General features: G+C 35.7%; 1 protein-coding gene across 3 annotated transcripts in view; it reads right to left on the bottom strand.

Annotated features, from left to right (window-relative positions):
- Nucleotides 1-2,449: 2,449 nt before the first annotated feature.
- CCDC15 (coiled-coil domain containing 15) overlaps nt 2,450-12,612 on the bottom strand; it is a 79,494-nt gene continuing 69,331 nt past the window's right edge. For all 3 annotated transcript variants that reach the window (XM_056794561.1, XM_056794560.1, XM_056794562.1), the window contains 2 exons: nt 5,377-5,525; nt 2,450-3,701 (listed from right to left, as the gene is read on the bottom strand). In XM_056794561.1, the coding sequence (XP_056650539.1) occupies nt 3,580-3,701; nt 5,377-5,525 (271 nt within the window). In that variant the 3' untranslated portion in view covers nt 2,450-3,579. The remainder of the gene's footprint in view (nt 3,702-5,376; nt 5,526-12,612) is intronic.

The following is a 12,612-nucleotide window of genomic DNA, read 5'->3' as shown; positions in this document are numbered from 1 at the left end:
ATTTATTAGAATTTTGGGTTAAAAAATAAGTTTTACAAGGAAAAACAGAGTAGAAGTATGATTAGAGAGCATTTCATCTGAAAAACATAAGTTTTAGTGGAAAGCTCAATATATTTACTGGTTATATATAGCAAATGAAAAAAAATCCAATAAGATTTTTAATTTTGTGGAGAAGTGGTATATCCTACACTAGGGTAGTTATCGTCTCAATGGACTCTCCTCTGATCAGAGTACTGTGTTTAGTGTTAGTTACATTTTGAGATGGATACTGATAAGCTAGAGAACATTAAAGGGAAGAGCAACCAGGATTGTGAAGGGCCTTGAGACAATGCCACAAGGACTGATGGAAAGAACTGGGAGTGTTTAGCCTAGAGAAGACATGACTGGGATGTGGGCAGGAATGGATGAGGTCATTTATTTTTAAAAGGGCTATTTAATTTACTAAGAAGATTTAATAAACTTGTTCAGCTTGGTCCCAGAAAGCAGAACTGGAAGAAATAAATAAAAGTTACAATGAGGCAAATTTAGGATCAGTACAAGGAAAAACTCCCTCACAATTAGAACAATCCAAAAAAGGAATGTACTACTTTTGGAGGCAGCTGGATACTCCTCTATGGATTCCTTCAAGATATTTATAGAGGTTTGTCATATTCAGGTAGGGTTGGACTAGATAACCTCAGAGGTTCCTTCCTACTCTAATATTCTATAGCAATAGGAGATTTGTTCAAGTTCTGGCTCTGCCATTAACCAGCTAAAAACATGACTATGGATAAATCACTTAAATTTTCTAACTCAGGGTCACTGTATGAAAAATCGTTATTTAATCCATGCATCCATCTATCTACCCAGTCATTCAATAAGCATTTATTGACTGTGACAAGCACTATGCATCAAGAATGGATAGGAAATTACTTTCTAAATGGAAAAGTACTATCTAAATATGAGCTATTATTGTGATAAGCATCAAAATTGCTCAGGGCTATAGCAGTCATAAAGTGAAACCATTCATGGAAACATGTCACACATAAGACCTAACTTTAATCTTAAAACTGATACTTTATTACCACCTATAATTCTGAATTTCTTTAGTATACATTCAAAGAACTCTAGAACCCTACTTCCTGATATGGATACAAGTTCACGAAAGATCTCCTCTGGATAGAGCTAAGAGGGTTACGATTTCCTAGCTGAGTTTATAATACTTTCCCCACCACTCCTATAGTCCTCTACTTCTCCTCACCAAAATAACTCTATCAGTACTTCAAGATTGTCTTTGCTGGTGAGATTAGAGTGGGGCTATCATACGAGAGTTAAGAATGAAATAGAATTATTTTCTTATCTCACAAGCTGCTATAGACAAACATGTCATGCAGTGAATGAAGTGAAGAGACAGATAAAATTAATATTAAAAAGCATAAAATCACTTTTATTTATTCAATCATAGAATTTTAGAATTATTGGCCAAGAAGGTACAGTATCAAAATAAATTATCCATCTAACACATCTGAGTAACTGAAAGACAGGATCTTGTTCTTGGAAAGAATCAGAGAAGTAACCAAGAACTATATGTGGGAGCCTTCTTTCTGTCCAAGTAAACAATGTTAGAAGTCATCTACTTTAGCTTCCTCATTTTATAGATAAGGAAACTCAGGTTTAGTAAGCTTAAGCCAAGGTCACTTAGTCAGTTAGTAACAAAGCTAGAATTTGAACTGCAGTTTTCTAATCTCCAAGGATTTATAAGTATTTATTCTATATTATCATGCGGTCTCTGATTTAAAAGAATCCAATGGAAAACCTAACAACACCATCTCTAGAGACTTTCAGTGTCAAGTACATTGAACTTAAAAAGCAAGCATATAAACACTCTTTCAAAGTTGCTGGTAACCAACTATATCAGATAATGTGAAGAATTCAAATTCATTCTTATTCAAGATTCTGAATTGAAATGATAGCATACCCTCTCTAATTTCATACAATAGAGCTCAATTCAGTTTTTCTCAAAAGAATAAGAAAACTGATCTGAAAGTCATCAGCTCCGTTTTTTTAAACTATTTTTTATGGAAAAGACCAGGAAATGGTAATCTGTGGCAATCCGGGGAACTGGTAGAATTAATCTTCAAAGTTATTATTTCTATAAACTTAATATTTTAGACTCTCCTACAACTTAATCTGAAAATTTTTTGATGCATGGAACATAGGTTTCTTCCTGGAGGGTAGTTAGGTTCTCCATTATTCTCCAATACCATAAAAGAAAAATGGACTGTAGTAAACCACAACCATTTGGGTGACATGCCAACTAAGGATAATTTGTGCTTAGGTTGAGCCTATATTGGAGAAGAGACTTAGTTGAGGACATAATTCACTAGGCCTAGGTAAAGATCAACCTTCTCTAGTCCCACTACCAACTCAGCAAGTTACCCACAGGCAAATCACAAGACCACACAAGTAATGACTTCTACAGCAACAGGAGATTTTATAGATCACGTAGTTCAGTTATTTGAGTTAAGAAGGAAAGATAATATAGAACATCTCACAATTGGTGCTTTGTACAGATAAGGTGCATAAACATTGTTTAGAAACAAAAGTCAACAGAAAAATTCTTTAAGGTTGGAGCTATGGACATTTTAACAAATGGTTACATAAATGGTGAAGTGAAAGAAGAGCTTGACAGATCTTTTTCTGCCACACATTACTAGTTGTTTCAGCATCTATGAGATACATCAGCTCAAACATTTCATCATTAGGTGCTGACTAGCACCTGCATGGTTAACTTACCTACCAGATGTAAACAGGTCAGGGAGCTGGCGTGACAAACCAAACTCATTTCATGGATGGGAACGTTTATTTTATCTGCTCAGCAAGGAAACTTATTTCATTAATTGATTCAAAATGGGGACAGAAGAATAGGCTTGATTTATTTCAAGTTTAGTTTCATTTTCCTAAATATTATTTCTTTCGCACAAGGATTCTCAGTACACAGAGGAACTACTTACTTTTTCTTAAGCCTTCTAAAGGGGAAAAGATGAAAATAAAGACTCTCCAAGGTCATGGAATTGGAGAAGTAATATTTTAAGCTGCTTTTCATTGTGTAGAAGATATTTGAGGTGATAATGTATTTCAAAATCCAGTATCTCCCATCTCAGATTCTTATGCACAAGTAGAAAAGAAAATAATAAAGATGACTATTGATACTTGGAGATTCATTTGAATATCTGTCCCATTCAGCTACTTTTATCTTTGGTCAAAATAATGAAACAAAGCCACTTCTGAACAGATGATAATTGAAAATTATCTTCTGAGAGAGAAGTCCTCACAAAACCTCTTCTTGATCAGCAGCAGAGCAGTCAGGTACCATCTCAGTGTGATTGCTGATCTTTTAAAAAAAACAGTAACCATGTGATTCACACATACAAGAAAATTTGACCCTAAGGCACAGTATAATTCATGAGTCAAGGTCTAACTTCCAAGAGAGTTGGTAGATACCTGGGGCAATCCCACTTCCTAAAATCATACACCTGATCGGCTGAATCCAAATACCCTCTGAAGAACTGAATGAAGTCTGATGCCAACTTCTTACTGCTACTGAATCTTCCAATTCCGTCTGCGTGCAGATGCAAAATTGTGGATGGCAAGTCGCATCGATGAGTTATTTTCAGAAATTTCACAAGATGAGATGACAGAATGTAGTGCTTGAGTATAGGCTGTAAATAAGTTTTCACAGTGATCAATAAAAATCAACCACTAAAATAATCTCCACAACCCAATCCTATTCCTACTAGTTGTTTTCCTGATCTAGAAACATATGATGATGATGATGATAACTAATTATCATCCCTTAACCACTCACTCAGTGGTTATCTCTAGTCAACTGTCTTAAGATTTTAAGTTGCAAAACAGGTACAAATCTGCATTGGTAAAGGGAATTTTCTTGCAGTGAATTTTCTTTGCCAATGAAATAAGTTTCTCCTTATACCTCCAAGAGTCCAGTGCCTGACCTTTAGCATTTATGTAGCACTTTCAAGTTTGCAAAAGTACATCCATTATTTAATAGCAATCTTTTTTTTTTTAATCCTTACTTTCTGTCTTAGTAACAACTCTAGGACAGAAGGGCAAGAGCTTGGCAAACAAGGTTAACTGACTTGTCTAAGATCACACAGATAGGAAGCATCTAAGGTCACATTTGAACTCAGGTTCTCTTCACTCCAGGTTTTGTGTTCTATCCATGGTACTACCTAGCTGCCCCATCTCACTACAATTTCATAACAACTGATAGAAGTAGGTATTGCAGGGGGCAGTTGGGTAGCTCAGTGGATTGAGAGCCAGGCCTAGAGATGTGTGTGACCCTGGGCAAGTCACTTGACCCCCATTGACTAGCCCTTACCACTCTTCTGCCTTGGAGCCAATACACAGTATTGACTCCAAGATGGAAGGTAAGGGTTTTTTTTTTTAAAAAGTAGGTATTACAGATACTATTTCCATCTTATGGATAAGGAAACAGGTTCAGAGCGACTACACAAATAGCTTATAGTTACATACAAATTACTATGGACATCAACTAATATTAACTTTTCAGAGGGATTAATTAGAATGACAGTCAAATAATTTAGGTCACTTAAATGAAAAATATCATCAGTATCTCACTAAAAGAATCTCACATATACACTATTTGTGAATCTAGAAATGAGTGCCTTTGTTGTTGAACAGGACACAGGTACTGAGTGATGATTTATCTTCTTTCCCAACATCAGCAGGAAGTGCTTCTAGACAGAAAGGGTTCTTAGCAATGGAGTTGGTACTTTGTGAAGTCATCTCAATATCCCAACAAAATGGACAATGTAAAACTTCCATGACCCCAGGAAGGAGGCACAGGCTTATGGGAGAATATTGACTATGCCATGTTAAACAGGTTTTACCCAGTTAGTTTTTTGTTTCAATGGAGGATTTAAAAATGGTGGTGATAATACAGGGAAATGACTTTTTTTAAAAAGCAGTTCTTATTGCATAAATTATAATATGAATTTATTATTTAATTAAAAATTACCTTTTTTAACATGAAAAGGTTAATATAATATGAATGTAATGAATGATCAATAAATGGTAGCAATGAACATCTGGATACCCCATAGATTGGGAATTGTTAAAGAGTTCTGCTCTATATGGCTAGGTAAACATTTATTCTGCCTTCCTTCTATCTCACAGATGGACCTTGTTCATAATTTCAATAATAAGGACAGAATTTGAAAATAGTTTTCTAGTATGAAAGGGTAAGTGAAAATATAGAATCTAATGTCAGATGAGAAACAGGAATCATTTTCAACAACCTTAATATGTCTTAGCTTTTTGCCATTTAGATCTCTCATCTTCCTAAAAACGTACCTTGATGGTTTTTATAGAAGATACAATTATTAGCACAGGTATCAGGATGAGCATCCCAGAAATCAGGACCACAGCAGCACAATGGAGGTAAATCAATATTATACAACCGCATTTTCTCCTGTATCTGGGCTCTTAAAGCTTCTATGTATCTGTTAAAACATAGCAGGATTGTTTAATCAGCAAAAACTTTTTAAGCACTTACTATGTGCCAGGTCATGACACATAGCAAGGATAGGCAAAGTAAGCCAGTAGGCAGAAAGAACTGGTATCAGAATTAGAAGGCATGAGCCGGTTCTCTGGTCTACTTTAGGAAATCTTCCTGAGTGAATGCTTTGATGCTTTTATACCTTAATTCTTTCTCAAATTACAATATAGTGTAAGGGTTAATCGTTAGGAGTTTGACAAAAGTGCAGAGAGCAGTTTGATAAAACACTTAGCTTAATTTGAGAAGTACAGATAGAAAATAGAAAGGAGGAAAGAGAGATTATTACTCTAATACCTTGACTACACCTAAATTCCTAATCCTAAGTAAAATTTTTTAAAAACTCTACTCTGTCTTCAAGGAAAAGTTCTTTTGCCTGGCCAGAGCAGGCCTAATCTAACCTACTTTACCTAGAAATTCATTCATTACTTACCTACCTATACTAATAAATAAATATTTATTATCTATATACTCCTTAAATATGCTTCTCTATCTCAACTTTCAGTAGTAGCTCTTGACTAAGAGACCAAGACTGACCTCCTGTTCCCTCTAGGTCCAGAGGTATAAAACCCAACTGTCAACTGATTCTTTCATTATATATCTTCCTCATCTCCTAGGTAATGAAATCTTCAGCCCTTTCCCACAGACACATGTAAGTTCCTACTTAGAAATCCTTCTGTTCTTGCCTCTTAAAGAAACAAAAGGAGAGATTAAGAACAATAGGAAAAATATTTCCATGGGTCTTCAGGAATATTTATGAAGTACCATATTCTTTATGATTGACTCTAGTCAAGACAAGTCAAGAAACCTTAAGACCATATTGATTAGAAAACATTGGAATAAATGGAACATTCCTCAAAATGCTAAATGCCATCTATCTAAAACCATCAGAAAACATTATCTATAAAAAGAATAAACTAAAACCCTTCCTAATAAGAACAAGGGTAAAGCAAGGATGTCCATTATCACCACTATTATTTAATATTGTATTAGAGATGCTAGCTATAGCAATAAGAACAGAAAAAGAAATTGAATAAATTAGAATAGGCAATGAGAAAACAAAGTTATCATTCCTTGCAGATGATATGATGGAATACCTAAAGAATCAAACAAAAAAACTAAAAAAAATGAACAACTTTATTAAAGTTGCAGGATATAAAATAAACCCATATTAAGTCATTAGCATTTCTATTTATCACCAACAAAGTCCAACAACATATCAAAAGAAATTCCATTCAAAATAAAATATCTATAGATATCTCTGCCAAAACAAACCTAGAAACTATATGGACACAACTATATGAAAATATTCTTCACACAAATAAAATCAGATCTAAACAATCAGAAAAAACAGTAATTACTCATGGATATTCTAAGTAATATAATAAAAATGACAATCCTATCTAAATTAATTTACCTATTTAGCACCATACCAATCAAACTACCCCAAAATTATTTCATAGAACTAGAAAAATCACAATAATATTCATCTGGAAGAACAAAATGCTATATCAAGGGAACTGATGAAAAAAAAATACGAAGAAAGGAGGCCTAGACATACCACATTTCAAACTATATTATAAAGTAGTAATCATTAAGCAATCTGGTACTGGCTAAGAAATAGAGTAGTAGATCAATGATTAGGTAATCAATACATGGAAATTAAAGTCCATAGCAAATTAGTGTTTGTTAAACCCAAAGATTTAAGCTTTTGGGGAAAGAACTCAATATTTGACAAAAACTTCTAGGAAAACAAAATAGCAAAAACTAGGCACAGACCATCATCATACTTCATACACCAGGATAAAGTCAATATGAATATTTGATCTAGACATAAAGGATGATACCATAAACAAATTTCCATTACTGGGTCTGTATCCCAAAGAAATCAGAGATAAGGAAAAAGGCCCTACAGGCAAAGGTCCATCACTTGTGAAATAGATGAGCAAGTTGTGGTATATGAATGTAATGGAATGCTATTGAGCAATATGAAATGATGAACAGGATGAGTAGAGAAAAACCTGGAAAGACTTTCTGAATTGATGCAAAGTGAAGTGAGCAGAACCAGGAGAAAAATGTAGACAACAACAGAAATATTATAAGATGATCATCTGTGAAGGATTAAACCATTATCAGCAAAGCAAGTTTCTAAGATAATCACAAAATACTCATGATGAAAAATGCTATCCATAGCAAGGAACTGTTGGAGTTTGACTGTAGATGAGAAAGGAAGCCATCTTCCACTTTATTTCCTTTATGAGTTTTTATTTTGTGTGTAATAGATGTCTTCTATCACAACATGATTATTGTGAAAATATGTATTGCATGAAAGTACTGGTACAACCTATACCAGACTATTAACTACTATAGGGGAAAGAAGGGAGAAAAATCTGAATCCCAAAATGCCAGAAACCAATTGTCAATATTTCTATGTGTAACTGAAAAAAATATATATTTTTAAAAACATATTAAGAAACCAAATGTCAAAAATTATTTCTATGTATAACTGAAAAAATAAAGAAATTTAAAAAAAATTAAAAAAAAAGAAATATATATTTGTTTAAACCCTTACCTTCCATCTTGGAATCCACCCAGATGTTCCCAGAAATATTTTTTTTAAAAACACAGGTAGCTCAGTGGATTGAGAGCCAGGCCTAGAGACTGCAGGTCATGGGTTCAAATCTGGCCTCAGATACTTCCTAGTTGTGTGACCCTTGACAAGTCACTTAACCCCAATTGCCTAGCCCTTATCACTCTTCTGCCTTTAAACTAATATTTAGCATTAATTCTAAGACACAGGTAGGGGTTTATAAAAAAAAACAAAAAAAGAACATATTGAGTGCAAGGCACCATGCTCATTTCTAGGGACAAAAAGAGAGAAAAAAAAGTCTCTGCTCTCAAGGAGTTTAAATTCTAGTGGGGGAGATACTATGTAAACTACTAGGTAAAAAAAAAAAGATATCTACAGAGCAGGAAGAAAGTACTCTAAAAGGAGGCATTAGCATCTGGGGACAAACAAAAAGCTCCTAAAGTAGACAAGATTTAAGCTGAGGCCTGAAGGAAGTTGGGGAAACTAAGAGGTAGAAGGGATATGAGAGAACGTTCCAGATGTAGGAAACATTTGGTACAAATGATGGGAGATGAAGTCTCCTATTCCAGGAGCTGCAAGGAAGCCAGTGTTGCTAGAACATGGAATGCTTAGAGGAGAGTAAAACATAAAAAGGCAGGAACTATAGAAAGGGGTTAGGCCATGAATAACTCTAAATGCCAAACAAAGGAGTTTTTATTTATTAAAGTAACAGGAAGCCACTGGCCCTCAATTGGGAGGAAGAGATATGGTCATACCTATGCATTAGAAAAACCATCTTGAGGGGGAGTCAAGATGGTAGCCTAGAAGGAGCAGAAGTTCAGACCTCTGAATACCCTTCCTTACTGATCACAAACTGAAGGCTCCTAGGGGACTGAAAATCAAACCTAACAACAAGACAAAGCGAAGGAACTCTCCTGCTGGACTAAATTCAAAAGGTAAGCTCCCCCCAAAAGCCAGAATCCAAGAACACGCGGGCTTAAGGGGAAGGCAGAAGGAAGGTCGCAGGACTCCTCCCCCCCGCCCACCTAGAGGGCTGAAACTCCAGCAGCAGCAGGAACTTCTGGGCAGGCAAAGGTGCTGGTCTGGAGGGTGTACCTTGTGGGCAGGGCTGTGCCAAGTTCAGAGCGTCCAACACAGATGGCGGGGAAGGAGCTAGAGAGGGAGCATAGACCTGGCAGCCTGGCCAGAGCTGTGGCAATCCTCCATATTTGCTCCAGTCTTCCAGGAGGTGCTGGACTCAGAGCACACCCAAGCTGAACTTAATTCCATCAAAAGTCTTCAGAACTCAGGGAAGGCCAGGCTCCACACCCCTCCTCACTGACTGCTGAACATTAATCCAATCAAAAGCCTCCACAGGACAGGGAAGCTCAAAGCCCCAATAACCCTCCCCTAGAGACTGCACCGAGAGATCTTCTATCAAAGCTCCAAGAGGGGAGACTGACAGAAGCCCCAAAAACCAAAAAAATGAGAGGAGCAAGAGCACAGACTAATACGGGGAGCAAAGAAGGGGTGAATATGAGCAAACAACAGAAAAAGAAGTAAGAAATTACAATAGACAGCTTGTATTCAACGGAATACAGAGGGGGAACGGAACGGAACAGAGGGGGACAGATCAGCAAATGATGAATCAGAATTCTCAGTGAATTGGATACAGACTGTGGAAGAACTCAAAACGCAATTCAAAACACAATTAAGAGAAGCTGAAGACAATTGGGAAAAGAACTTAAAAACTAAGATAAGTCATCTGGAAACAGAGACACTTGAACTAAAATGAGAAAATAGTGTCTTGAAAGCCAAAATCAACCAGCTTGAAAATGAAGCAAAGGAGATGAAAGATGAGGCAAAAAAGATGAAAGAAGAGACAAAGGAGATGAAAGATGAGGTAAAGAGGATGAAAGATGACTTTCAAAAAAAATCAGACCAGAAGGAAAAGGATGACCAAAAAGCCAGGGATGAAATCCAGTCTTTAAGAACCAGAATATAACAACTGGAATAAAGTAACCTCACAAGGCAGCAGGACACTATAAAACAAAATCAAAAGAATGAAAAAATTGAGGAAAATACGAAGTATCTCATTCACAAAACAGAGGATTTAGAAAATCGTTCGAGGAGAGACAATTTAAGAATCATTGGTCTACCAGAAGACCATGACAAAAGAAAAAGCCTGGACATAATACTACAGGAAATTATTCAAGAAAACTGCCCCAATATCCTAGAACAAGAGGGAAAAGTGGAGACTGAAAGAATCCACAGATCACCTCCTGTACTTAATCCCCAACTGACAACACCCAGGAATGTTATAGCCAAATTCAAGAACTATCAGACCAAAGAAAAGATATTACAAGCTGCCAAGAAGAAGTTATTCAGATATCATGGAACCACATTGAGGATAACGCAGGATCTGGCTGCATCCACACTGAAGGACCAAAAGACATGGAATATGATATTCCGGAAAGCAAGGGAACTAGGTTTACAACCAAGAATCAACTACCCAGCAAAACTGACTACAGTCTTACAGTATGGTCATTCCAAAAAAAAAATAGAAGAATTACAAGAATTTTTAAAGAGACTAGACCTGAACAGAAAATTTGATGTCCAAGCACAGAACTCAAGAGAATCATCAAAAGGTAATTTAAAAAGAGGGGAAAAAGAAAAACAAAATAAAACAACCAAAAAAAATTTTTAAGAGACTCAATAAGTTAAAATGATAAGAAAAGAGGTCATTGGTAATTCTTAAAAACTGTTGATAAGGTGATAACCTGGGCAGCTAGAAGAATTACACTTAGAGGGAACAGTAACAAACTGTATAGGATGAAAGGATAAGACAAATAGGTATATAGATATATGCATACATAAATATATATATATATATACGTGTGTGTATATATATACATATACACACAACTAGAGCTAAAAAAAGAGGTTAATACTAAAAGAAATGGGAAAAGAAACAAAAGAGGGTTATATGTCACACAAAGAAGCTCATGGCGGGAGGAGGGAGAACATCAATACACTGCAATGGTAAAGAGGTTGGAGATAGGAAATACTCAACTCATGCTTCGAAATTGACCCAAAGAGGGAACAACAATCCAATCCATTGGGGCAGAGTATAGATTTGCACCCCATAGGGGAGTAGAAGGGTAACAAACAGACTGGTGGGGAGGGAAGTAGTACAAGGGAGGGAGAGTGGGGGGGGGGGGTAGAAAGACTACAAGGAAAATAAGGGGGAGGGAATAAGAAGGGATGGGGGAAGAAAGGGGAGTAAAATAAGGGTGGGAACTAGAGGGACTGATTAAAAATAAACATTGGCGTAGAAGGAAATAGTGAAAGAAGAAAAGGCAGGAACAGGAGCAGAAATCAAAATGCTGGGAAATACACAGCTAGTAATCATAACTCTGAATGTGAATGGAATGAACTCACCCATAAAATGCAAGCAAATAGCAGAGTGGATTAGAATCCAAAACCTTACCATATGCTGTTTACAAGAAACACACATGAGGAAGGTAGATACACATAAGGTGAAAGTAAGAGGATGGAGCCAAATCTATTGGGCATCAACTGATAAAAAGAAGGCAGGAGTTGCAATCATGATATCTGACAAAACCACAGTAAAACTAAATCTAGGTAAAAGAGATAGGGAAGGTAACTACATCCTGATAAAAGACAGTATAGACAATGAGGAAATATCTGTACTCAACATGTATGCACCAAATGGCATAGCATCTAAATTTCTAAAGGAGAAACTAGTGGAACTCAAGGATGAAATACATAGAAAAACTATACTAGTGGGAGACCTGAATCTTCCTCTATCCAAACTAGATAAATCAAACGAAAAAATTAATAAGAAAGAAGAGAAGTGAATGGAATCTTAGAAAAATTAGAGTTAGTAGACATGTGGAGAAAAATAAATAGGGTCAAAAAGGAATATACCTTCTTCTCAGCAGCACATGGTACATTCACAAAAATTGACCATGTATTAGGGCATAAAAACATTGCAAAAGAGCAGAAATAATAAATGCAAACTTCTCAGATTACAATGCAATTAAAATAATAATTAGTAAGAGTATATGGAGAGGTAAATAAAAAATTAATTGGAAATGAAACAATACGATTCTCCAAAACCGGTTAAAGAACAAATCATAGAAACAATAATTCATTGAAGAAAATGACAATGGTGAGACATCCTTTCAAAACCTAAGGGATGCAGCCAAAGCAGTATTCAGGGGGAAATTTATATCCTTGAGTTCATATATTAACAAATTAAGAAGGGCAGAGGTCAATGAATTGGGCATACAAATTAAAAAACTAGAAAGTGAACAAATTAAAAATCCTCAGATGAAGACTAAATTAGAGATCCTAAAAATCAAAGGAGAAATTAATAAAATTGAAAGTCAAAGAACTACTGATATAATAAATAAGACTAGAAGCTGGTACTTTGAAGAAA

Source organism: Monodelphis domestica, chromosome 4 (assembly GCF_027887165.1).
Source record: "Monodelphis domestica isolate mMonDom1 chromosome 4, mMonDom1.pri, whole genome shotgun sequence".
Classification (NCBI taxonomy): domain Eukaryota; kingdom Metazoa; phylum Chordata; class Mammalia; order Didelphimorphia; family Didelphidae; genus Monodelphis; species Monodelphis domestica.
Note: the sequence above shows the minus strand (reverse complement) of the source record. Positions and strands in the feature narration are given on the sequence as shown.